General features: G+C 41.6%; 1 protein-coding gene across 2 annotated transcripts in view; it reads left to right on the top strand.

Moving 5' to 3' along the window:
* PAH (phenylalanine hydroxylase) overlaps nucleotides 1–25,397 on the top strand; it is a 78,419-nt gene extending 53,022 nt beyond the window's left edge. Inside the window, exons 6-13 of one of the 2 annotated variants that reach the window (XM_003832571.6) lie at nucleotides 8,573–8,769; nucleotides 10,958–11,093; nucleotides 12,151–12,220; nucleotides 16,786–16,842; nucleotides 19,305–19,400; nucleotides 19,957–20,090; nucleotides 23,201–23,316; nucleotides 24,498–25,397. In XM_003832571.6, coding sequence (XP_003832619.1) covers nucleotides 8,573–8,769; nucleotides 10,958–11,093; nucleotides 12,151–12,220; nucleotides 16,786–16,842; nucleotides 19,305–19,400; nucleotides 19,957–20,090; nucleotides 23,201–23,316; nucleotides 24,498–24,541 — 850 coding nt within the window. In that variant the 3' untranslated portion in view covers nucleotides 24,542–25,397. The remainder of the gene's footprint in view (nucleotides 1–8,572; nucleotides 8,770–10,957; nucleotides 11,094–12,150; nucleotides 12,221–16,785; nucleotides 16,843–19,304; nucleotides 19,401–19,956; nucleotides 20,091–23,200; nucleotides 23,317–24,497) is intronic. The other variant, XM_008958014.5, reaches the window with a different exon arrangement.
* Nucleotides 25,398–27,307: the final 1,910 nt, after the last annotated feature.

Genomic DNA, 27,307 nt, shown 5'->3' with positions numbered 1-27,307 from the left:
AAGTTGGGCTTTTAAGTTTTATCTAGGAATAGATAAAACGGATCATAGGAGCTTATATTTTTCAGCTGCAAAACAATTCAAACATAAAAGAGAGCTCTACTGGATACTATAAATGAAGAGTTTAAGGGGGATAGTTTAGGCTCAGGCAGGTCCAGGATTCAGTGTCTCATTATTTGCCTCTCTGACTCTAGTGTCCTTTGCTTTGGCCTTGCTTTCAGACATTGGCCTCATTTCTCTTGGAGAGGGAATCTAGAACCTTTAGGCTGATACGCCAACTCAATTAGAGGTCCTGTCTATTTCCAACAAAGTCAACCACAGTTCTGGCATTGAGTCCACTGACTCTGATTAGGACATAGGCCCGTCTCTCAGCCAGGCACAATGCAGGAGAATGAGGGATTTCAATTGGCTTAGCCTGGTCACATGCCCACTTCTGAAGGTAGGAGTGGAGTCTCTCCTCACCCGAACCTCACAGACTGAGAGGGAAGAAAGGTGCTTTACTGATGAATGGGGAACAGATGTTGAGTCCCTAGAACAGCAGGTGTCAACCAGCAGAACATCTTGGTGCTCAGGATGTTACCATTTCTTGAAATTTGTTGCAGGAATAACAGATGCCTTTCTTTTAAAATGAGAATCAGTCATAATGGTAATGATCAATTATCCAATTGTTAGGATTTGTCAGTACTAATACTAGGTACTTTATACATTGTATTAGACTTAAATTTATCCACACCATACAAATAGTTACTTATGTTTAGCCCACGTAGCAGCTGCACAGATTGAGGCTCAGAGAGGTTTACTAAATTGCCTGAGCTGATACAGCTAGGGAATGGCAGGGCCAAGGATTGAACAGTCTCTGTCTGTTTCCAAAGTCTGTTTGTCTCCTGTATCAGTGCTTAGTCTCGATAATGGCATGTTCTTGGGCAAGAGCTTACCTGATTTTTTGTTTCACCGTCATTGCTGGCTACCACAAGACCTTCTGAACTTGTCTGGCTTTCAATAATACTTAAGCAAAATGCTATCTTTTTGCCTAATCCCTGTCACTCGTCTGTAGACAATAACAAAGACTGTGCTCTAATGTGTTTGGATGAGGTACAATTCTGAAAGGGCAGGAAAGACCTAATCTGGAGCCTAATGATGATCCATAATTCTGAGATAAACGGTCTCACTTTGTCCCAGACTGTGTTCCTGTTAGAGAAATAGGCCTGCAGCCTAGGGAACAGTCACTGATCTTTGAAGTCAGGCTTTGTTTGGTTTACATCTGTTTGTGCTGTTCAGAACACAGTCCATTCCCAGGTGGTTTTCAAAAGGACTTTTTTTTTTTAATCTTTAATTTAGCTTTCATTTTAAGTTCAAGGGTACATGGGCAGGTATTTACATATAGGTAAACTTGTGTCATGGGGGTTTGTTTTACGGACTATTTCATCACTCAGGTATTAAGCCTAGCACCCATTAGTTATTTTTCCTGATCCTCTCCCTCCTCCCACCCTCCACACTTCAATAGACTCAGTGTGTGTTGTTCCCCTCTATGTGTCTGTATGTTCTCACCATTTAGCTCCCACTTACAAGTGAGAACATGTGGTCTTTGGTTTTCTCTTCCATTAGTTTGCTAAGGATAATGGCCTCCAGCTCCATCCATGTTCCTGCAAAGGACATGATGTCATTTTTTTATGGCTGCATAGTATTCCATGGTGTATATGTACATTTTCTTTATCCAGTCCACCACTGATGGGCATTGAAGTTGATTCCATGTCTGTGCTATCGTGAATAGTGCTGCAGTGAACATATGTGTGTATGTGTCTTTATGATAGAATGATTTATATTCCTTTGGGTATGTACCTCATAATAGGATTGCTGGGTCAAATGGTTTTTCTGCTTTTAGGTCTTTGAGGAATTGCCACAGTCTTTCTTTCTTTTTTTTTTTATTATACTTTAAGTTCTAGGGTACATGTGCACAATGTGCAGGTTTGTTACATATGTATACATGTGCCATGTTGGTGTGCTGCACCCATTAACTTGTCAGGTATATCTCCTAATGCTATCCCTCCCCCTTCCCCCGACCCCACAATAGGCCCCGGTGTGTGATGTTCCCCTTCCTGTGTCCAAGTGTTCTCATTGTTCAATTCCCACATATGAGTGAGAACATGCAGTGTTTGGTTTTCTGTCCCTGCGATAGTTTGCTGAGAATGATGGTTTCCAGTTTCATCCATGTCCCTATAAAGGACATGAACTCATCCTTTTTTATGGCTGCATAGTATTCCATGCTGTATATGTGCCACATTTTCTTAATCCAGTCTATCACTGATGGACATTTGGGTTGGTTCCAAGTCTTTACTATTATGAATAGTGCTGCAATAAACATATGTGTGCATGTGTCTTTATAGCAGCATGATTTATAATCCTTTGGGTATATACCCAGTAATGGGATGGCTGGGTCAAATGGTATTTCTAGTTCTAGATCCTTGAGGAATTGCCACACTGTCTTCCACAATGGTTGAACCAGTTTACAGTCCCACCAACAGTATAAAAGTGTTCCTATTTCTCCATATCCTCTCCAGCACCTGTTGTTTCCTGACTTTTTAATGATCGCCATTCTAACTGGTGTGAGATGGTATCTCACTGTGGTTTTGATTTGCATTTCTCTGATGGCCAGCGAAGATGAGCATTTTTTCATGTGTCTGTTGGCTGCGTAAATGTCTTCTTTTGAGAAGTGTCTGTTCATATCCTTTGCCCATTTTTTGATGGGGTTGTTTTTTTTCTTGTAAATTTGTTTGAGTTCTTTGTAGATTCTGGATATTAGCCCTTTGTCAGATGAGTAGATTGCAAAAATTTTCTCCCATTCTGTCAGTTGCCTGTTCACTCTGATGGTAGTTTCTTTTGCTGTGCAGAAGCTCTTTAGTTTAATTAGATCCCATTTGTCAATTTCGGCTTTTGTTGCCATTGCTTTTGGTTTTTAAGACATGAAGTCCTTGCCCATGCCTATGTCCTGAATGGTATTACCTAAGTTTTCTTCTAGGGTTTTTATGGTTTTAGGTCTAACATTTAAGTCTTTAATCCATCTTGAATTAATTTTTGTATAAGGTGTAAGGAAGGGATCCAGTTTCAGCTTTCTACACATGGCTAGCCAATTTTCCCAGCACCATTTATTAAATAGGGAATCCTTTCCCCATTTCCTGTTTTTGTCAGGTTTGTCAAAGATCAGTTGGTTGTAGATGTGTGGTATTATTAATGAGGGCTCTGTTTTGTTCCATTGGTGTATACCTCTGTTTTGGTACCAGTACCATGCTGTTTTGGTTACTGTAGCCTTGTAGTATAGTTTGAAATCAGGTAGCGTGATGCCTCCAGCTTTGTTCTTTTGGCTTAGGATTGTCTTGGCAATGCGGGCTCTTTTTTGGTTCCATATGAACTTTAAAGTAGTTTTTTCCAATTCTGTGAAGAAAGTCATTGGTAGCTTCATGGGGATGGCATTAAATCTATAAATTACCTTGGGCAGTATGGCCATTTTCACGACATTGATTCTTCCTGTCCATGAGCATGGAATGTTCTTCCATTTGTTTGTGTTCTCTTTTATTTCTTTGAACAGTGGTTCAACTACAAGTTCTCCTTGAAGAGGTCCTTCACATCCCTTGTAAGTTGGATTCCTAGGTATTTTATTCTCTTTGAAGCAATTGTGAATGGGAGTTCCCTCATGATTTGGCTCTCCATTTGTCTGTTATTGGTGTATAAGAATGCTTGTGATTTTTGCACATTGATTTTGTATCCTGAGACTTTGCTGAAGTTGATTATCAGCTTAAGGAGATTTTGGGCTGAGACGATGGGGTTTTCTAAATATACAATCATGTCATCTGCAAACAGGGACAATTTGACTTCCTCTTTTCCTAATTGAATACCGTTTATTTCTTTCTGCTGCCTGATTGCCCTGACCAGAACTTCCAACACTATGTTGAATAGGAGTAGTGAGAGAGGGCATCCCTGTCTTGTGCCAGTTTTCAAAGGGAAGGGAATGCTTCCAGCTTTTGCCCATTCAGTATGATATTGGCTGTGGGTTTGTCATAAATAGCTCTTATTATTTTGAGATACATCCCATCGATACCTAATTTATTGAGAGTTTTTAGCATGAAGTGCTGTTGAATTTTGTCAAAGGCCTTCTCTGCATCTATTGAGATAATCATGTGGTTTTTGTCTTTGGTTCTGTTTATATGCTGGATTACATTTATTGATTTGTGTATGTTGAACCAGCCTTGCATCCCAGGGATGAAGCCCACTTGATCGTGGTGGATAAGCTTTTTGATGTGCTGCTGGATTTGGTTTGCCAGTATTTTATTGAGGATTTTTGCATTGATGTTCATCAGGGATATTGGTCTGAAATTCTCTTTTTTGTTGTGTCTCTGCCAGGCTTTGGTATCAGGATGATGCTGGCCTCATAAAATGAGTTAGGGAGGATTCCCTCTTTTTCTATTGATTGGAACAGTTTCAGAAGGAATGGTACCAGCTCCTCCTTGTACCTCTGGTAGAATTCGGCTATGAATCCATCTGGTCCTGTACTTTTTTTTTGGTGGGTGGGCTATTAATTATTGCCTCAATTTCAGAGCCTGTTATTGGTCTATTCAGGGATTCAACTTCTTCCTGGTTTAGTCTTGGGAGGGTGTATGTGTCCAGGAATTTATCTATTTCTTCTAGATTTTCTAGTTTATTTGCATAGAGGTGTTTATAGTATTCTCTGATGGTAGTTTGTATTTCTGTGGGATCGGTGGTGATATCCCCTTTATCATTTTTTATTGTGTATTTAATTTTTCTCTCTTTTCTTCTTTATTAGTCTTGCTAGCAGTCTATCAATTTTGTCGATCTTTTCAAAAAAACCAGCTCCTGGATTCATTGATTTTTTGAAGGTTTTTTTGTGTCTCTATCTCCTTCAGTTCTGCTCTGATCTCAGTTATTTCTTGCCTTCTGCTGGCTTTTGAATATGTTTGTTCTTGCCTCTCTAGTTCTTTCAATTATGATGTTAGGGTATCAGTTTTAAATCTTTCCTGCTTTCTCTTGTGGGCATTTAGTGCTATAAATTTCCCTCTACACACTGCCTTAAATGTGTCCCAGAGATTCTGGTATGTTGTGTCTTTGTTCTCGTTGGTTTCAAAGAACATCTTTATTTCTGCCTTCATTTCGTTATGTACCCAGTAGTCATTCAGGAGCAGGTTCTTCAGTTTCCATGCAGTTGAGTGGTTTTGAGTGAGTTTCTTAATCCTGAGTTCTAGTTTGATTGCACTGTGGTCTGAGAGACAGTTTGTTATAATTTCTGTTCTTTCACATTTGCTGAGGAGTGCTTTACTTCCAACTATGTGGTCAATTTTGGAATGAGTGCAATGTGGTGAGAAGAATGTATATTCTGTTGATTTGGGGTGGAGAGTTCTGTAGATGTCTGTTAGGTCCACTTGGTGCAGAGCTGAGTTCAATTCCTGGACATCCTTGTTAACTTTCTTTCTTGTTGATCTGTCTAATGTTGACAGTGGGGTGTTAAAGTCTCCCATTATTATTGTGTGGGAGTCTAAGTCTCTTTGTAGGTCTCTAAGGACTTGCTTTATGAATCTGGGTGCTCCTGTATTGGGTGCATATACATTTAGGATAGTTAGCTCTTCTTGTTGAATTGATCCCTTTACCATTGTGTAATGACCTTCTTTGTCTCTTTTGATCTTTGTTGGTTTAAAGTCTGTTTTATCTGAGACTAGGATTGCAACCCCTGCCTTTTTTTGTTTTCCATTTGCTTGATAGATCTTCCTCGATCCCTTTATTTTGGGCCTATGTGTGTCTCTGCACGTGAGATGGGTCTCCTGAATACAGCACACTGATAGGTCTTGACTCTTTATCCAATTTGCCAGTCTGTGTCTTTTAATTGGAGCATTTAGCCCCATTTACATTTAAGGTTAATATTGTTATGTGTGAATTTGATCCTGTCATTATCATGTTAGCTGGTTATTTTGCTCGTTAGTTGATGCAGTTTCTTCCCAGATTCAATGGTCTTTACAATTTGGCATGTTTTTGCCGTGGCTGGTACCAGTTGTTCCTTTCCACGTTTAGTGCTTCCTTCAGGAGCTCTTGTAGGGCAGGCCTGGTGGTGACAAAATCTCTCAGCATTTGCTTGTCTGTAAAGGATTTTATTTCTCCTTCACTTATGAAGCTTAGTTTGGCTGGATATGAAATTCTGAGTTGAAATTTCTTTTCTTTAAGAATGTTGAATATTGGCCCCCACTCTCTTCTGGCTGGTAGAGTTTCTGCCGAGAGATCAGCTGTTAGTCTGATGGGCTTCCCTTTGTGGGTAACCTGACCTTTCTCTCTGGCTGCCCTTAACATTTTTTTCCTTCATTTCAACTTTGGTGAATCTGACAATTATGTGTCTTGGAGTTGCTCTTCTCGAGGAGTATCTTTGTGGCATTCTCTGTATTTCCTGAATTTGAATGTTGGCCTGCCTTGCTAGGTTGGGGAAGTTCTCCTGGATAGTATCCTTCAGAGTGTTTTCCAGCTTGGTTCCATTCTCCCCGTCACTTTCAGGTACATTGATCAGATGTAGATTTGGTCTTTTCACATAGTCCCATATTTCTTGGAGGCTTTGTTCATTTCTTTTTACTCTTTTTTCTCTAAACTTCTCACTTCATTTCATTCATTTGATCTTCAATCACTGATAGCCTTTCTTCCAGTTGATTGAATCAGCTACTGAAGCTTGTGCATTTGTCACGTAGTTCTCGTGCCGTGGTTTTCAGCTTCATCAGGTCATTTAAGGACTTCTCTACACTGTTTATTCTAGTTAGCCATTCATCTAATCTTTTTTCAAGGTTTTTAGCTTCTTTGCAATGGGTTCGAACTTCCTCCTTTAGCTCAGAGAAGTTTTATTGTCTGAAGCCTTCTTCTCTCAACTCATCAAAGTCATTCTCTGTCCAGCTTTGTTCCGTTGCTGGCGAGGAGCTGTGTTCCTTTGGAGGGGGAGAGGTGCTCTGATTTTTAGAATTTTCAGCTTTTCTGCTCTGTTTTTTCCCCATCTTTGTGGTTTTATCTACCTTTGGTCTTTGATGATGGTGACATACAGATGGGGTTTTGGTGTGGATGTCCTTTTTGTTTGTTAGTTTTCCTTCTAACAGTCAGGACCCTCAGCTGCAGGTCTGTTGGAGTTGGCTGGAGGTCCACTCCAGACCCTGTTTGCCTGGGTGTCAGCAGCGGAGGCTGCAGAACAGCGAATATTTCTGAACACCAAATGTTGCTGCCTGATCATTCCTCTGGAAGCTTTGTCTCAGAGGGGTACCCGGCCGTGTGTGGTGTCAGTCTGCCCCTGCTGGGGGGTGCCTCCCAGTTAGGCTACTCGAGGGTCAGGGACCCACTTGAGAAGGCAGTCTGTACGTTCTCAGATCTCAAACTCCATGCTGGAAGAACCACTACTCTCTTCAAAGCTGTCAGACAGGGACATTTAAGTCTGCAGAGGTTTCTGCTGCCTTTTGTTTGGCTATGCGCTGCCCCCAGAGGTGGAGTCTACAGAGGCAGGCAGGCCTCCTTGAGCTGTGGTGGGCTCCACCCAGTTTGAGCTTCCCGGACTTTTAAAACTAATGACTTTTAAACTATAGTTTGCATCAGAGTCACCTGGGGAGCTTACTAGAATCCAGATATGTGAGCCTTCCCTTCCCCAAGAGATTCAGGATCTATGCGGCCTGGCATATGTACTTGAACAAACTCAGTGAAGAGAAGGTATAAGGCATTTTATACCTTAGAATGGATTTATATATTTATTTTCTCTCCTTTGTTCCAATATTTATTTATTATCCTTGATCTAGAACTTATTTATTTATTTAGTTTTCTAATTGACAAATAAAAATTGTATATAATTTTTAATTATATACAATTATATAATTGTATATAATTATATAATTGTATATAAAATATGGTGTACAACATGATGTTTTGATATATGTATACAATGTGGAATCTTACTTAGCATGTATTTAAATACCTTTATAACTTCCCAGGAGCAGAAATATCAAACCCAATAAGTGCATGCCTACCAAACAAAGGGGATCTCAGATTCGTGGCTTACATATTAAATCCAGTTTAGCCCACTGGTATAATTGCTTTAGCTAACATCATAAAAATACACTGTGTTGCTTTAACTTAGATGCCCTGGTTTAGAAAGGGAATGTATTCTCCTGCCAGCCCCCATTCTCCTTATTGCCAATCTCTGCAACTTTACAGCTTTGTGATACCTGACTGGCCCGTGCAGGTAAGTGAATTTCTACCCTAGGTAAGCAATTAGAGAATTAGAAGAGTAGAAAAACCAAGTGATTTCCCGAAAGTGAGAGCAAATCCTCACTGCAGCCTGTATCATTGCTTAACCAAATCACCCTTTCATGTGGGAAATCAAAACAACAATGTTTCCTATATCAAGATGTGGAATTTTTCTCTTTCAAATAATGTATGAAATTCACTGTAGCAAGTGATGGCAGCTCACAGGTTCTGGTCCCTGACTCCCTCTGCTAACCTAACCTGCGTTCTGCTGTGCCCCTGCCCTGCTTGAGACACCTATTTTGTGCCTATATTCTAGTGGGCAGCCCATCCCTCGAGTGGAATACATGGAGGAAGAAAAGAAAACATGGGGCACAGTGTTCAAGACTCTGAAGTCCTTGTATAAAACCCATGCTTGCTATGAGTACAATCACATTTTTCCACTTCTTGAAAAGTACTGTGGCTTCCATGAAGATAACATTCCCCAGCTGGAAGATGTTTCTCAATTCCTGCAGAGTAAGTCCACATCAGGGTCAATGGCCCTGAAGAAAGTTGGGGGAGGATTGAGGCAGAGGAGAGGGAAGGGGAAGACAAGTATGTGGAGGCAAGTATGAAAGCATGTGCTTGTAGAAATGCATGCAGGTTGATTCCTCCAGGAAGAACTAAATTTCACTGCGCTCTGCCTTCCCTCCAGCCCCTACTGTGTTTATCCACTTTCATTCAATCAAACACCTGAGGCTGTGGATTTTGCTGTGTACCTGTCCCTGAAAAGTATTTTCTTTCACACTTAAAGCCCAAGGTGCTTCATTGAGTTGTTTTTTGTTTGTTTGTTTTTGTTTTTGTTTTTGCCCTGTAGTTCCTGCTGTGTTATGAGTTAGGAGTGTGTGTTTGTGTAAGAAATGTGCTATTTTTGGGGATGGTGCCAAGAGCCCTGAGCTCTGAGTCTGTGCATCTGGTATGAATCCTGCCTTCGATCCTCTCCAGCTGAGTAAACCTGCCTCAGTTTTGTCATCTGTCAAATGGACACTGTATCAACTCTTTAGCTTTTCCCATAGGGAAATTATGAGAATGAAGTAAGGTGCTGCATGTGGAAACAACCAGCACAGTTTTGCATATACAGCAGGTATTCAGTGAATTTGGACTGAATTGAAATCTGAGTAGCTCAATAGGTAAGTACATTGAGTCGCAAGCCTCTCTGTACAGTATATCCAGGTGAAATGGGTGTTACTCTTTCTGCCAAGAGGATGTTAATTTAGCAAAAACAAAATAATGAACTAGCACATATTGAACACCTACTGTGTGCCAGGTAGAATAAGCAGAAGTGGGGAGACAGACTACAGGTTACAAAATTTTCTATATATCAGAGCTGTGCAGAGATGGGCCACTGTGGGGGCAATGAGCCAGGGAAATTACTTGGCAGGAAGGGAAGTTGTAGCCAGGACAGTTTGGGGGTGAGCTAGATGACCTTTTGGGTCCCTTCCATTAGAAAGTCTTTGCTTCTTAGATAAAGAATGGAGTAAGGGTCCAAGCAGAGTGTGCTTCAGCCTGAAGACACAGAGAACGTGGGGACAAGAGGCAAGGGGATCTCAAAGACTTCTTTAGCTAATTACTTCCATTGCCATGGCCAATAATAAGAATAATAAAACAGTAATACTAGCAGTTGGGAAGCTACATAATAGTAATTAGGAGAACAGACTTTGAAGCTAGACTGCCTGTGGCTGTGACCTTGAATAAGACCTTTAACCTATCTCTGTCTCAGCTTTCCCATCGGTAAAGTGGGCATAATAAAAGTGTCTACTTCATAGGGCTATTGTGGGGATTAGTAGCATATCTAAAGTAGCTTAAAAGAGTGTCTTACATACAGTAGGTCATATATAGTGTTAGCTATTATTACCATTATCACTGTCATTATCCTTATCCTCCAAAGTTTGCAACAAACTGAGAGACAGATACAGGAACCATAGAGATGGTGATCAGAGGTCAGCTTTAAAATTGAGCGATTTAGAGAATGTGATATAGATATGCACACAAATGGACTTGCTAATATTTTACCCCTTAATTAGGTAAACTTACCTGCCAATTCATAGAGCATAGTCCATTGCATGGCCAAGAGCAGACTGGAATGAGGTCCTCTGTGAACAATCAAGAGAGAAAGAGCAGTACAGAAAGAGTTAAATTGACAATATTCATATTCTCTTCCCAAATGCTCCAGTCAGACAGGTCACTGCTACTCATGGGGTAGACTGTGTGAGGTGCAGTACAGAAGCTGGAAGCACTCTATCCATACTCTTCCTTTCTGGGAAATGAGGTACAAATTCCCTCTTCACTCTAGAAGCAGAAGTAGGGAATCATTGTTCCACCCTAACAAATGGTAATGAAAGCTAAATTTATTGCATGTTTCCAATGTGCTAGGCTCTGTGCTAAGTACTTCGTATTCATTAGCTCTTTTTATTCTTGGAACATCTCTAAGAAGTATGTATCCACATTATGCAGATGAGGAAACTGAGGCTCAGAAATGGGAATTTACTTGATCCAGATCACCTAGCTAGAAAGCAGCGAGGCAGACATCTGAAGCCAAGTCTGCCTAGCGTCAAAGCCTATGTCCCTGGGCAGTTATGTGTACTACTCCACTACCTAAAGGTCTCCTAGTGCCTCTGACTCAGTGGTGATGAGCTTTGAGTTTTCTTTCTTCTTTGCATCCCAGCTTGCACTGGTTTCCGCCTCCGACCTGTGGCTGGCCTGCTTTCCTCTCGGGATTTCTTGGGTGGCCTGGCCTTCCGAGTCTTCCACTGCACACAGTACATCAGACATGGATCCAAGCCCATGTATACCCCCGAACCGTGAGTACTGTCCTCCAGCTACCAGTTGCCAGGCACAATGAGCGCCATCTTTTCCTGCTGCAAGAATGAGGTTTGGGTTCATTGCTGGCTGGTCCACAGGACTAGTTGTCTAGACTGTTTGCTGGTAGTACTAAAAACAATTCATCTATTCTGGAGATTTGCTCCATCCAAGTAGATAGACCAGACTGATTGGAGATTTGGGCATCCTGTGATCCAATAACTCAGAACTCCCTTGGCAGTGAGAATGAGAGATCCCAATCAAGTTCCAAAGTCAAAGCTACGAAGTTGCAAATGAGAACAGGAACAAGTAGCAGCCAAGCTATCTCAATACCTCCTAAGTATACATCGAGATTACTCTTATCTTTCTTTGCCTAGATTGTGTATTGGGTAGAGGTAGAGAATTGCAGCCATTATGCTTCTTACTTGGGTGTTTCGTTATCCCCTTAGTCTGATAAAACTTATGCAACTTATAAAAAATTAATGGAACATCCAAAATTGTTTTTCCTTGCCCATAAAGTTCATTGCTACAAATCCAAAAAGACCTGTTCCAAATGGACATAGCACATACAGTGTTAAATAAATGTAGGTTTTCTTCCCTCACTGCTGTCCACCTCCAGACTAACAGAAGAGCAGCACTGTTTTTGTTTTAGTTCCCAGTGGAATAGCTGAGCATATTGTATCTGCCCAGGGAAGTCAATACCAGGGAGAAGACAGGATGAGAAGTGTTCATGACTCATAGCTCACTTAGGTATATGGGAGCATGTCCACAGGAATATTAGCTCTTCTGCCCGGTACCCCACTGGGGATACTCTTAAGACCCTTGGCTGCTGTGCCCTACCCTGCACCTGTCTCTTATTTTTCCTTCCTTTTCTTCTTTTTACCTTGTACCCTGCCTTTTCTGATCCCAACCTCTGCATATCACTTATTCCTGGGAGAGAGATCATAAGCCTAAAAGAGTTATTTCCATTCTTTCTGCCCATTCCTCATGTAGAAAGACTGAGTCTGGCTTGGCTTAAACCTCCTCCCCTCCGAGCTCTCTGTGCTTTCTGTCTTTCAGTGACATCTGCCATGAGCTGTTGGGACATGTGCCCTTGTTTTCAGATCGCAGCTTTGCCCAGTTTTCCCAGGTAAGGAATGGATTTTTTAGCCTTCTAGTTATAGGTCTGTGACCTGAATTTCTCAAATGAGTTGAGCCCAGGGAGGGGTCCTCATGCCCTCTGCAAGAGTGGAAACCAGGTACAGTTCTATGATCCCACCTGAAATGGGTGTGTGGTTCTGGGAAGCTAAATACCCATTTCGGAGATCAAGCATGGGGTTGGTGAATCACTCATCCTCTGAATCATATGTGTGTTCTTCAGTGTACTAATCTCATTTTTCCTGCTAGAGCCTTTCATCCATGAAAGCCTCCCTGATTCCCATGCAGGAACTACCTCACCTTCTTCCAATCTCTTAGTACATTCCCCTCACCTTTTCAGGGCTGTTGCAACTTTCTACCTTGTCAGGCAGTTATTTGTGTATATGCTTGAATTAAGTGAGGTGACATTTGCCAAGAATCCAATGCTGATACCCTGACTTAGAGTTAACAAAGAAAAAAATGAGCTGAATATCTTATCACCATCATCAAAGCTGCAACCCTGCAACCTAGAATTTCATTCATCTTTCACAGTGGTTAACAAGCTCAAAAAAAAGCTTTCTTTTTCTTTTTTTTTTTTTTTTTTTTTTTCTTTTTTTAAGGCAAGGTCTCACTCTGTCACCCAGGCTGGACTGGAGTGCAGTGGTGTAATCATGGTTCACTGCAGCCTCAGAATTCTGGTCTCAAACAATCCTCCCACCTCAGCCTCCTGAGTGGCTGGGACTACAAGCACATACTTTCATGCCTGGCTGAATGTTTTAATTTTTGTGGAGACAGAGTCTCACTACATTGCCGAGGCTGACCTCAAATTCTTGGCCTCAATCCTCCCATCTCACCCTCCCAAAGTGCTAAGATTACAGGCAAGAGCCACCACACCTGGCCAAAAAAGAAAGTTTTGGGCTGAGTAAAATAATGCTACCAATTATCTCCAGGCACTGAGAGGCAGCCTAAAACCATGGTTTGGTAGCTGGGATCATGAGAAGGTTGAATGGTGTTCTGATGTACCTAGGCTCCAACCCTGCCACTAACCAGCTGTGTGACCTGGGGTTACATTATCAGCCACCTGTGCCTCAGTTTTAATAAAAGTGGATCAGTCAAAAGCCCTCTCCACCAGTCATCTTCCTCACAAAGAAGCACAAGAATCAAATGGAATGACCTATGAGCAAATGCTGAGCCAAGTATTGGGATTTCAGAATAATGGGATTGTGTGTGAATTTAATGGGCATTTTCCCACAGCTGGCAGAAATAAACATTCCCACTGTCAAATAAAGAAGCTACCACTAAATATTTGAAACAAACAAACAAAAAAGTGGAATTTATTGCTTGCTAAGTGAGGGAAAACTGTACTTGTAAGATGCAGCCTCTCTAAACAAAAGGAAAATTACTTTTATGTGAGGTTTGGGGAATTATGGAGTTCAAAGTTCGTTGGACTTTTGGAAGTGGAAGTGTTTAGGGATTAGTTGAACTTTAACTGTAGAAGCATCACCAATGACATTCAGAAGTGTGGTTACTGCTGCCAAGATATCTTTGATTGCTTGGGACAGTTTTAAAATCTGGATTTGTTACTGTGGCCAAAAAACAATCAGATTTTTCCTTGAAGAATAGGAACCTTTTATTCTTACCACCAGAAGTTAGTTTACGAAGTCAGAGGCTAAGTGGCAGTCCTCCTTAAGCCATTTCCACTTTGGGGAACCCCACAGAAGAGTGGACAGTTGCTCAAGTCAACAAACAGGAGCTTTTGGGGCATCAGTGTCACATGGTTCCAACTTTGATCTGGACAGTTCCAAGGCAGCAAGTCATGTTGAAAGTTTCCTGAGAACATTCCTTTTTGATCAGAGGCAGGACTTGCTTCCCACTACAGTACAGGATGGAGTGGGGCTGGAGTACAGGGAATGTGGGGCCCCCCTTGTTGTAGGCAAACTCTAGGCTCACAAAGAATGGTGACTAAGAGAACAAGGCGCCATTTTGGTCTTGGATTTATCAGTGGTTTCTAGTTGAATTGAGAGAGCAGATCCAGGCTAAGAATTTGAATTTGGTTCACTGTAAATCAGAAAGTATTTTATAAGCCTAATCTGAACCAGGCTCTGGACTTGGCCCAGGGAGTGATATAGAGATGCAGACCATGTAGCTTCTTGCTTCAAAGTGGGTCTAATCATAGTCTTCATCTCTGTCTACAAGCACTCCTCTGGTGATCTCACTCAATTTCATGGCTTTAAATACCATCTCTACTCTGATGACGGACACATTTACATCTGCAGCCAAGACTTCCATCCCCAAATTCAGACTTACATATTGAATTGCCTATTCAACATCTCCCCTTGGATGTCTATAAGACATCTCTAACATCCTATCCAAAACTGAGTTCTGGATCTTCCTTCTCAAACCTTCTCCAGCACAGCTTTTTCTATTATCAGTTCATAGGAACTCCGCCCTTCCAGCTGATCAAACCATAAGCACTTTGGGACATTACCAACTCCTTTTTCTCTTAACCCCACAGCCAATCTTTCAGAAAATCCTGTGTGTTCTACCTTCAAAATATGTGTAGAGTCTGACCATTTCAATTATGTCTACTGCTACCAACTTGGTCTCAGCCACTATCATTTCTCATCCTAGTGACTGCGGTAGCCTCCTCAGTGGCCCCCTCTAGTGGTCTCTACCCTGGACCCCTCCAGTCTCCATGTGTTCTGTCTACACTCAGCCTCTCCAGTCTCCTGGTGTCCCATTTACTCTCAACCTCTCCAGTGTCCTGGTGTCCCGTCTACACTCAGCCTCTCCAGGCTCTTTGTGTTCTGTCTACCCTCCACCTCTCCAGTCTCCTGGTGTCCCTTTAACCCTCAACCTCTCAGTGCCCTGGTATTGTGTCTACACTCAGCCTCTCCAGTCTCCTGGTGTCCTGTTTACCCTCTACCTCTCCAGTGTCCTGGTGACCTATCTACCCTCAACCTCTCCAGTCTCCTGGTGTCCTGTCTACTCTCTGCCTCTCCAGTGTCCTGGTGTCCTGTCTACACTCAGCCTCTCCATTCTCCTGGTGTCCTGTTTACCCTCTACCTCTCCAGTGTCCTGGTGTCCTGTCTATCCTCAACCTCTCCAGTCTCCTGGTGTCCCATCTACACTCAGCCTTTCTAGTGTCCTGGTGTCCCGTCTACCCTCCACCTCTTCAGTCTCCTGGTATCCTGTCTACCCTCCACCTCTCCAGTCTCCTGGTGTCCTGTCTACACTTAACCTCTCCAGTCTCCTGGTGTCCTGTCTATCCTCAACCCCTTCAGTCTCCTTGTTCCCTGTCTACCCTCCAGTCTCCTGGTGTCCTACTCTACCCTCAACCCCTACCATCTCTTGGTGTCCTGCCTCTACCCTCAACTGCTACCATCTATTCTCACACAGCAGCCAGAAGGAGTGCTTGATAACACAAGTGAGATCATGACCATCTATCTGCTCATTACCCTGCAATGGCTCCTGTTTCACTGAAAGGAAAAACTCAAGCCCTAAAACATCTAAATATATTCTACATGATCTGGCTCTGGATCCCTCTTTGATATCACCTGCCACTGCCCCCTCACTAATTCTTCTCCAGCCACATTGCTTCCTCCCTGTTTCTTGACCCAAACAACGCTGCCTTTTCTTGGGAAAGAAATGCAAGCTTTTGCACTGGCTATATGCTTGGCCAACAGTGTGCTTCCCTCAGATGTCAGTATAACCAACAACTCCACTTCCTTCAAGTCTGTGCTCAAATATGACCTTCTCAATGATGCTTACCCTGGAACCCTATTTAAAATCGAAGTCTCCCCTGAATCCCCTGGAGCTCTTAGTCCCTCTTGTTTATTTCTTCTTTTGTTTCTTCTTTCCAAAGAACTTATATTCTTCTAACATAGTTATGTATATGTTCATTATTTATTGTCTGTCTCCACTAAAACTCACAAGATGTCTTTACTGATTTTATACACTGCCTGGCACATCAAATGAACTTAATAAATATTTTGAGAGTGAATTAATGTATACAGTAGGAAAGACACATACACACAAGGCAGGCTGCAGTAAGTGCTGTAAAAGAGACAATGAGACAGTAGAGGAATTCTGCAACAGAAGCTGTGGTGAGAATTAATCTATGATGTGTTAGACTCTCCAGCTATATATATGCCTAGACCGATGTCACCACTTATCTGCAGTTCTCCTGTGATGTTTCCAGGGTACATGATTAAGACTCATTTAACATTCCAGGAATGTTCTGCTGATGAATAATCACTGAGCTGGAGTCAAGAGAAGAAGCTTTAGATACTAACTGACCCTGTGACCATGAGCAAGTCACTTCCCTTCTCTGTGCCTCAATTTCCTCACTTATAAAGTGAAAACAAAGGGCCAAGTGAGGGTGAAAGGATCCCCCTACCCTGGAGATCTGTGATTCTATAACATATAGGCAGGAAAGACTTGATAACACACTCAGGGTCTATGTGGGCTGTTCTGAAGGCATCTGGCCACCCATCACCTTTTTATGGCCAAGTACCAGGTTGGTTCTGTGGTTCCAATTACAGGAACAGAACAGGTTCTGTTTTCCCCCAATTACAGGAAATTGGCCTTGCCTCTCTGGGTGCACCTGATGAATACATTGAAAAGCTCGCCACAGTAAGTCCCTTCTCTCCCTGGGTGGATGGCGGAGTGCTATAGGCTATGGCCCTCAGGTCTTTGAAACTTTCCTACTCCCCTGGAAGCCAGGTTATCTGGGGAAAAAAATCAGAATGTGGTGGGTTACATTTGCACAAGTGAAACTTCACATTTTGATAGATTTCTCCTTAATAACTTGATTTTGAAATCAGCTACCTGCAGATGTTTACATCTCTTAAATTTTAAGCAGTATCTTGAACCCACCAACAGGCTATAATAGTAGCTAGCCCTTGAAAACCCTTGGCATAAAGTGTGTGTATGAAGTAATCTGGATCCAGAGCTTTGAACATGGAATGTTTACATCTCTACTTTTCACACCAGAGCATACATTAGGATCTTTTCTTTCTCAGACATGAGGGAGAAATGGGGGTGGGCTTTCCCCTTCTTGCTGAACACTTTCCTCTCCTGAGTATATCTGATGACACTTGTCCACTGGGGCTATAGAAGCAATTCTACATAGCAGGTGATTTCCTTCCTTCATACTCGTTTCTAATTTTAGTACATCCCACCCCAGCCACTAGCCACATTGCCTGTCCTGGAAGTTGAAAAATAAACATTTATAATTGAATTATGGACTGCCAACGAGTGCAAATCTATTATTAAGATATATCAGTTTAGAAGCTTATGAACTCATTCCATCAAAAGGCTAAAAACTCCCAGAAGGTTATTTTCTCACTGACAGCTGCTTTCAGGTGCTGGACAAGTAGCTTTTTCTTCCTCATCTCTAAAAAATGGGATGCAATAGCTCATATCTTGCCCATCTCAAAAGCAACTAAATATTTAACTATTTAAATTGAATTATTTAAATTTTTGTGAACATGGGTTTTTAAATGCCAGAGGCTACAGAAATGCAAGGAGCGGCTTTCAAAGAAGTTACAGAGCTAGATAGAATTTCTCATTTCTACAAAGAAAATAAACTTGGAACTCAAAGCATCATGTTATCTGCCATAACAATATTAAAATGACTTATCACCAATGCGACTTTTCTAAAAAATTGTTACTGATTGAAAAAATGTTACTGATTGGTTGGGGAACAGTCCTGGATTCTTGCTGCCCTTAATTTGCTGTGTAACTACATGCATGTTGCCTTACCTTCCTGGGCTGAAGACTCCTCACCTGTATGTGAGGAGGTCAGACTGACTGAGCTCTGACAGCCCTCCCAGGTTTAACATTTTCTAGTCCAATAAACAGATGTAACTAATAACCTACCCCTAATTCTCTGAAACTGTGACTGTCTCCAGCAGCTAACTGAGCTCTGGGTTCCTCTTAGCCCCAGAACCCCAATATTCTTTTTTTCAGGCCAACTCTCTAGGACATATTGAACTGTCAGTTATTGAAAGAAAAGTACTTGGTTATTTGCATAAATGCAGTAGTTGACTTCAGAAACATCCCCAAGTTTTAGCATGGATGATGGGACATTCTCCTCACTGATTCTATCACTACCCAATCTGCTACCTCCCACTGTTGTGCCTAATGAGCTCTACCAGCTTCAGAGCATCTGAGGAACATCTCAGTCTAGTTGACACCACAGAGAAAAAAACAAAAGAGATGGAGGAGTTCCTGTCATATGGAGAACAAATTGTTGGGAGCCTCCTTTTGGGGCTTCTTAGTACCTCCTGATATTTTCCGTCATGCTTTACATTCAGCCAACACTCAACAGGTGACTAGATAGAGTGAGACACAGGACACAGAGACGTGATCACAGGTCATGCTGATTCAGAGAACAAACCTGCACAGGCTTCTACCTGGGCAATCCTGTCCATGGCACTGGGGCCGTTGCTGCCTTCTCCTTCTTTGAGGTGTGTACTAGTCAAAGATCTCCAGAGAGAAAGAACCAGTGAGATATAGAGAGAGAGAGAAAGAGAGAGAGGGAAATCTGAGAGGGGACTTATTAGGGGAATTGGCTTACACAGTTATCAAGGCTGAGAGGTCCCACGATATGCTGCCTGCAAGCTGGAGAACCTGAAAAGTCAGTGGCGTAGATTAGTCAAAGTTCAAAAGCCTCAGAACCATGGAAGTTGATGGTATAGCTCTCAGTCTGAGACCAAAGGCCTGAGAACCCCTGGGTGGTGGTTGGGTGCGAGTCCCAGAATCCAAAGGCCAGAAAGCCTGGAGTTCTGATGTCTAAGGGCAGGAGAAACAGGGTGTCCTGGTTCCAAGAGAGATAGAATACGAATGTGGCTTTCCTCTGCCTTTTTCTTCCATCTGGGATTCCAGCCCATTGGGTGGTTCCCGCCCACAATGAGGAAAGATCTTCCCCACTCAGTCCACTGACTCACATGCCAATCCCCTCCAGAAACACCCTCATAGACACACCCCAAAATAATGCTTTACTATCTATTCAGGTATCCCTTCATCCAGTCAAGGTGACACATAAAATTAACCATCACAGAGTGTGCTCTCAGATTGAGTTTCCATTCCAGATTTACTGGTTTACTGTGGAGTTTGGGCTCTGCAAACAAGGAGACTCCATAAAGGCATATGGTGCTGGGCTCCTGTCATCCTTTGGTGAATTACAGGTATGACCTTAACAGGAACCAAGGATAGATTTAAAAGTGGTGGGTACAGAAAACCATTATTGTGCTTTCAATATTGTTGAAACCCTATTTGTATCCATTTTGATATGCAACCTGGGAACTCATTCTCCAGTGATTGGTACCTTAGCAGCTATGATTTGATGATGGCTGTGGGTTTTACAGATAGAAATGGAATTGCAAGTACACATATCTCTGAGGAGAAGGGGCCTCCTGATTCCAAGGCTGACCTATGCATGCAGCCTTGTGAGTATGCAAACACATGCCAGAAAGTGTGGTTGGCTCCCACGTCATCTATTGACCACCTTACTTGAAAGTAATTGGAATGAATTACTCCTTTCTCCCTTGGCTGTAGGTTTTAGATGAGCTATGAAGGGTAGAACCTAGTATGTGCAAAGTAATTTGGCTCACAGCATTTGGGCTGTGATGTAGAAGGAATCGGGGTGAGATGAGAGAAGGGGCACAAATGGCCTATGGGATGCAGCAGGGAATACTGATCCTGATTTAACAGTGATAATAACTTTTCACTTGGGGCCTACAGTACTGCTTATCAGAGAAGCCAAAGCTTCTCCCCCTGGAGCTGGAGAAGACAGCCATCCAAAATTACACTGTCACGGAGTTCCAGCCCCTGTATTACGTGGCGGAGAGTTTTAATGATGCCAAGGAGAAAGTAAGGTGAGGTGGTGACAAAGGTGAGCCACTAGCTCTGGGGGCCTCCAGACTGGTGCCACTCATCTGTGGGTGGTTGGCCAGGAGAGTGGACTCCAATGCCTACAGCAACTTTGTACCATAGACAGTTTCTCTCCCATGTTCTCCACCCTCCTTTTCTTCCGTTCTCTGTTGGAAGGTTGGGCATGCTGACCTTTGCACACACCCCTGCCACCTGGTCCCTGTTCAACGCAACCACCAAGTCAAGACACTGAACCCTCCTGCATACAGAGTGGCCAGAGAAGTCTCCCCACAAAATCAAAGAAGTCTTATAACCTAGGAAGTCCTTTCTTCACTTTCTTCTCCCAAACACCTACAAAATTTGCTTCCTCCTTTGTGTCTTTACCCAAATTTAATCTCTATATGTCTTTCTCTAACCAACTTATTTCTACTCATCCCTGCCACCAGTGCGTCTGTAATACTTATTAACTTGTAATATATTACATAAGGTAAGCTCCATGAGGGTAGAAATTTTGTTCTTTCTATTTTCTGTTTTTCCTCCAGCCCCTGGAACAATACCTGACACAGAGTAAGCACTCAATAAATAATTGGTGAAGGCATTAATCCCAGAGGCAGTTCAGCAAGAGGCTGATGGAGTGGTTCTCGGACTCTGAGACTGTTGGCCCTCTGAGTGCACAGTTCCTGCACCCAAGCAGGAGACAGACTGGGCAGAGGGTCCACCTGGACATGAATATCCTAATACTCACTGTATGTTACCACTCAAAAAAATCTTATCAGTGATGGATGACAGGCATGGAACATACAGGCCTTTGGGAGTCTATGACACTGGGTATGTTAGCTTTCAACCCTATCTATGGCCTCTGAGAGGTCAGAGGAATGGAGGGGAGTGGTGATAGAATAAATGACTTCTCAAAGAAATCCGCACTTTTGAAAAGAGAGACATGAGGGAGAAAGTCAAAGACAAATGAACATACATCTTAGTCCTTCCTTTCTAAATCCAAATTCCATCCCCCCCAGACCCCTCACAAAGAAAGGTAAAAATTATCCTTTTGCCAGCTCATCCACTTACCTTACATTTGCAAGGTAATATTGTGGGACAAGACAGGTCCAGCTAACATTTGTTTGAGAACCCTTTGGAATAAAGAGACTTCAAAGAGGACTAAGTTTCTTTCTTTTAAAATGGATATTCCTTAATTTAGGTCTACTATCTTTAGATAATTAAAGGTAAAATGCTGGCCCACAAATCCACTTGGTGTGGCCTAAAATGACTATTTCTCCAGCTCTGTCCAGAGCTCTCAAGTCCTTCTGGCTCTGCTTTTTTAATTCTCTCCTAAACTGGGAGCCTAGCCTCCTTCCAGCATCATCCCCCTCTCCCTCCAAGGCCCAAGGTTTGGACCCAGGCATTGGAGCTTAGAGGCAGTGCTGATGAGCACCCTGTCATACCAAGATCACATTTGGATGGGCCCTCCTGGAGACAACTCTCTAACCAGCAAGTGATCAGTCCGAGACCAGCAGGGAAGAGCTTGCCAGGAAACAGGCCTGTCAGTACCGAGGCCTCAAGGGAAACAACCATGAAAACCCCATTCTGCTGAGAAGTGGCTCAGAGAATCAAAGAGAATGCTAAAGAACGGAGTTCAAAACAAGGAATCTGCACATCCCTTTGGATTCCCTCAAAGCATCTCAGCCAGGAGAAACCAATTCTAACCACTTGGAGTTTTAAGATTCAAGTTGTAGGCAGAGATGTGATTGGCTGAGCATGGTTCACATGCTACCTCCTTGCCAGAGGAGGGCTGGCACCGAATACTGACTTCTGGACTGATACACACCTAGTAGGGTAGGGGTAAATCACCCAAAGCAAAAATGAGCTGCTTTATGGGAAGAAGGAGGAAGAGCTGCAGAGCAGGCAAAATCACAGATGTGTAACATGTGGCTCATGCCACCAGCTGGGTTGAGACAGCTCCTTTCAGAGAAGAAAAGGTGGAAATATATACTTGGCCATTTGTTCTTCATGAAAGATAGCAACTAACACTCATGGGGCACTTACACCATAGTATAACAGCATTTGCTGCAACCCCCTGAGGCAGGTACCACTAATGCCCCAATTTTACAGAGGAAATTGGGGTACATAAGAGTGGTCCCCTTTGCCCATGGTCACAAGGGCCATAATAGACAGAGGCAGGGTTTCAGCCCAGGCAGCTTGACTTGGAACTTGGGGAGCCACTCTTGCCAAACTTGGAGGTCCCTACTGTCTCCCGTAACATTGTATTTTCAGTACAGCAGCTTATAGGTTCACCAGAGGCCAACTTAGAAATCTGTGATTACTTTGCAACATCTTGTTAATGGTATTGCATGATGTCCCTCATAGAGGCCCTCATGGTGGATTTCTCCCAGATCCAGGAGTAAGGCACTGGGAAGGCAGGAAAGCAAAGGGTCCAGGCCAGAGTCAGACTGCCTGGGTTCCTTCCCAGCTGCATAACTTACTGACAGTATGGCCTTAGTAGTCACGCAGCCTTTCCAAGCCTGTTTCCTCATCCGTAAAATGGGTATAGCAATGGTGCCTTTCTCCTAAGGTTTTTGTGAAGGTTAAATAAGGAAGGATATTTGTAAAGAGCATTGGACAGTTAGAACTTAACATAGTTCTTGGAACATAGAAGGTACTCCATCAATGTTAAATTTCATTATTAACATAGTGCTTTCTTCACCACTTGAGAGCTATTTCCCTCTGCATTGATTGTCAAGCATTTCAGAGCTTTTTTCCCTCTATATAGCATTCTTTAGCTAGATTTTACTTACTCTTGATTTTATTTAATGATAGGAGTTTGTGGCTTTATTGTATTCAGTAGTTTCATTGTAAGCTATCTCTGTCTTCTTGGAGCCAGGTGACTAAATAAACATGTGTATATATGTGTTTGTACATACACATACACACACACAGAGGCTTCCCAAGAAGACTCACTAAAACTCCATTCCCCCCGCCTCAGCCCTGGCTGTTGAAGACCCTGCTCTAGGGAGGTGTCCGTGTTCCTAAAAAAGAAGTAAAATGCCACTGAGAACTCTCTTAAGATTACCTTTCTCCAAATGGTGCCCTTCACTCAAGCCTGTGGTTTTGGTCTTAGGAACTTTGCTGCCACAATACCTCGGCCCTTCTCAGTTCGCTACGACCCATACACCCAAAGGATTGAGGTCTTGGACAATACCCAGCAGCTTAAGATTTTGGCTGATTCCATTAACAGTAAGTAATTTACACCTTATGAGGCCACTCGGTTTCTCAGTAATCGAAGACTGTCTTTCCCTACCATCGCCATAGGAAAAATAATAAATTTATTGAAATATTTAATTAAGGAGAAAAGCACCTCCATGTAAGCCATGGGTTCATTGATGGAGAAGAACTTGACAAAAAGGTCAGAATTACCCTTGTGTTCTTTTTCCTTTGACCTTCCTAGATTCCACTCCACCTCCTACCATCATTCCACCTTTCCACACTTGGCCTGTCACTGCCATGTTCCTTTTTCTCCCTCGCCTCTCCATCCCTTCTACACTAAGTGTCCAGTTGTTATCACTCTGCCTGGTTCTATCCACTTTATAAGCTGTCCAGTGGCTCATCTGTTGGCCTTCCACTCTTCCTTCATAATGAGAATATTATAATAATTGCTCTTAAGAATATCACAGGGTTACCTCATTTATCACCTGATTATCTCTCTAGCCCTTCATACTCTCTTCCAGCAACACTGATCAATTTTTAGTTCTCATGCTCTTTCCAGACTCCTAACCCTTGCCCATGCAGTTCTTTATGTTTAAAATATTCTCCTTTCCAATCTCATTTACCTGGTATGTGAAGACATGGCATAAATGGAAGGCTGCATCACACCTTCATCCAGTGATCTTGCCATCTAGACTGAGTTATCTGCTTAGACCATGGATTCTAAAATTTGAATGTACATCAGAATCAAATGAAAAGCCAGCTAAAAATTAATAGCTTTGAGTCATAGCCAAGGCTAAATTTACCAAATTTGTGATAACTCTTGGGAGTTTATAGACATCAGGTGATTCTGACACTAGAGTTTTGTGTGAACCATACTATTAGGTTCAATGATTTCGCTTCTTGAAGCATATGCAGATGGTAATGTAAAAGAGAAATGGAACAGCTAATGATTTGCCTGGGGAGAGACCTGTTAAGTCCTTCCCTGGGAAGTGACCTATGGAAAAGGGATGCTGATTACATTAATGGCTCTGGCATTTTCTAAAACATGCAAGTACTTATAACATAATGAGGCTGTAAGCTCCTTGAAAGTTGGGGTGGCACCCAGCTCATCCAAGAAGCCCACTTATCCCCTAGTGCTTTGCACTGAGGACACTTGAAGAGTGTTTGTTTATTATATAAGTGGCCCATTTTGATGGTGTTTTTCTTTGTAGGTGAAATTGGAATCCTGTGCAGTGCCCTCCAGAAAATAAAGTAAAGCCATGGACAGAATGTGGTCTGTCAGCTGTGAATCTGTTGATGGAGATCCAACTGTTTCTTTCATCAGAAAAAGTCCGAAAAGCAAACCTTAATTTGAAATAACAGCCTTAAATCCTTTACAAGATGGAGAAACAACAAATAAGTCAAAATAATCTGAAATGACAGGATATGAGTACATACTCAAAAGCATAATGGTAAATCTTTTGGGGTCATCTTTGATTTAGAGATGATAATCCCATACTCTCAATTGAGTTAAATCAGTAATCTGTCGCATTTCATCAAGATTAATTAAAATTTGGGACCTGCTTCATTCAAGCTTCATATATGCTTTGCAGAGAACTCATAAAGGAGCATATAAGGCTAAATGTAAAACACAAGACTGTCATTAGAATTGAATTATTGGGCTTAATATAAATCGTAACCTATGAAGTTTATTTTCTATTTTAGTTAACTATGATTCCAATTACTACTTTGTTATTGTACCTAAGTAAATTTTCTTTAAGTCAGAAGCCCATTAAAATAGTTACAAGCATTGAACTTCTTTAGTATTATATTAATATAAAAACATTTTTGTATGTTTTATTGTAATCATAAATACTGCTGTATAAGGTAATAAAACTCTGCACCTAATCCCCATAACTTCCAGTATCATTTTCCAATTAATTATCAAGTCTGTTTTGGGAAACACTTTGAGGACATTTATGATGCAGCAGATGTCGACTAAAGGCTTGGTTGGTAGATATTCAGGAAATGTTCACTGAATAAATAAGTAAATACATTATTGAAAAGCAAATCTGTATAAATGTGAAATTTTTATTTGTATTAGTAATAAAACATTAGTAGTTTAAACAATTTCACTGTTTCAGTTATTTCCTGGAATGAAATATTCCTCTCACTGCCTTAGAAATACATTAGCTAGATAGTTTTGTAACATAAGAAAATGGCCAGAGGCTCATATCTCCAACCCTTTGCAGGGGCTCCTTGTGACACTCAAAGTCATGCCTGGACAGTCAACGGACTTTGACTTTTGTTGATTGTGTGTTTGCCATGAAAACATGAATATCTGAGAAGCAGTGGGGAGAAAAAAAACAATATCTTTGAAGCTATGATTGGAAATTCTCATACTACTTTACATTTTATTTTGGAAATAGTTAAGTCTTAAAGAATTCGCGTAGTGTTTCTTCGAGTTTAGTTCTCAGAACAGCTGTAGTATCATCAACAGCAAATTCTGGGTACCTTCCCAGCTCCACCCAATTTGAATCTCTGAAGATAAGGCCCAGAGACCTGTATTTTTAAGTACCCCATTTTTTAATTATTCATAGCCAAATTCTATCAGGTACATTCAGTTTGAGAAAACCTGACTTGTGGTCAGTCTGCCACTGCCAATGATGTCAATGTGGATAAGCTGTTTCCCTTCTTTAGACCTCAGTGTCACTCTAACAATGAGGGAGTTAAACTTTATAAACCAAGGTCCATTGCAGCCTTGAAATATGATTCAAGTGTTCATATGTGTCTTTATATAGCTATGCCTGATCCACTGATGGGGTGTTACAATACCTGCTTATATATGCCAGCTGGGAGGAAAGAGGAATTTACTGAATGTGTCTGAAGTTTCATTGTTTTCAAGTTGGAATTTTATGCCTGTATCTATGTTTATGCCTTTGTAAAACCCACTGATTTTAAAAGTGAAAAAGGACTTTTTTCTCTGCTTTTACTCTAAACACAAAACAATCCCTGCAAAGGTATTATTCTGATGTTTCTTTATTTCACATGAAAAGTTAATTATTGACTCTGGAACTTAAATATTAGATAATATTTTTGACAATATTGAAGAGTGAGTTTTAGTCCAGTAAAGATGTTTTAATGAGCTTGAAGGTAAAGTTTTGGTTAAGTTATGATTTTCACAGGAAGTTACATACTGAATGAAAGATAATATTTGTATTTTTGGTAATGTGCTACTCAGTTCTCAGCTCTTTTTTATCCAGATATAAAAGCCCAGTCTATAGCAATGGGATTTAATAAATTTCCAATATGTAAGTGTTTTTATTTGTTTAATTTCTAGTAAATGAGCAGTATTTTAGAAACAGTATCAGTCTTTACTGACAGATGATCTTGCTGAGTACAATAAAAATAAATACATAAAAAATTCTAAGCATGTGGCATTGATGTTTAATAAGTTTCTGAAAGTAGGAATCTGAATTTTAACTGTAGGTTTCTAAGTTATATAATTTAGTTGTGTTTCAAAAAATCCGCCAATAAAATGTCAGCTTTATAAAAACAGAAACCTTGACTTTATTTTCACCTCTAAAACCATTAGCACTTAGCCCATAATAGATGCTGAATAATTTATTCTAAAACAGTTGCTGTGTGAGCTGCATCACAAGGAAGGTAGCGAAAATTGTTTATCACAAATAAACTATTGTGTAAGAAAAGTTCAGAAACAACTAAATTTGTAATTTTTTCTTTTAAAAGTTATTGAAAATTTATAAATTCGACAAAATTGTGATTTTTTTTTGAGACGGAGTCTTGCTCTGTTGCCCAGGCTGGAGTGCAGTGGCATGATCTCGGCTCACTGCAACCTCAGCCTCCTGGGCTTAAGCGATTCTCCTGCCTCAGCCTCCCAAGTAGTTGGGATTACAGGCATACACCACCATACCTGGCTAATTTTTGTATTTTTAGTAGAGACGGGTTTCACCATGTTGGCCAGGCTGGTCTTGAACTCCTGACCTCAAGTGATTCACCCGCCTAAGCCTGCCAAAGTGCT

The sequence above is a fragment of the Pan paniscus genome, chromosome 10, assembly GCF_029289425.2.
Source record: "Pan paniscus chromosome 10, NHGRI_mPanPan1-v2.0_pri, whole genome shotgun sequence".
Classification (NCBI taxonomy): domain Eukaryota; kingdom Metazoa; phylum Chordata; class Mammalia; order Primates; family Hominidae; genus Pan; species Pan paniscus.
This window is presented reverse-complemented; position numbering and strand designations above follow the sequence as displayed.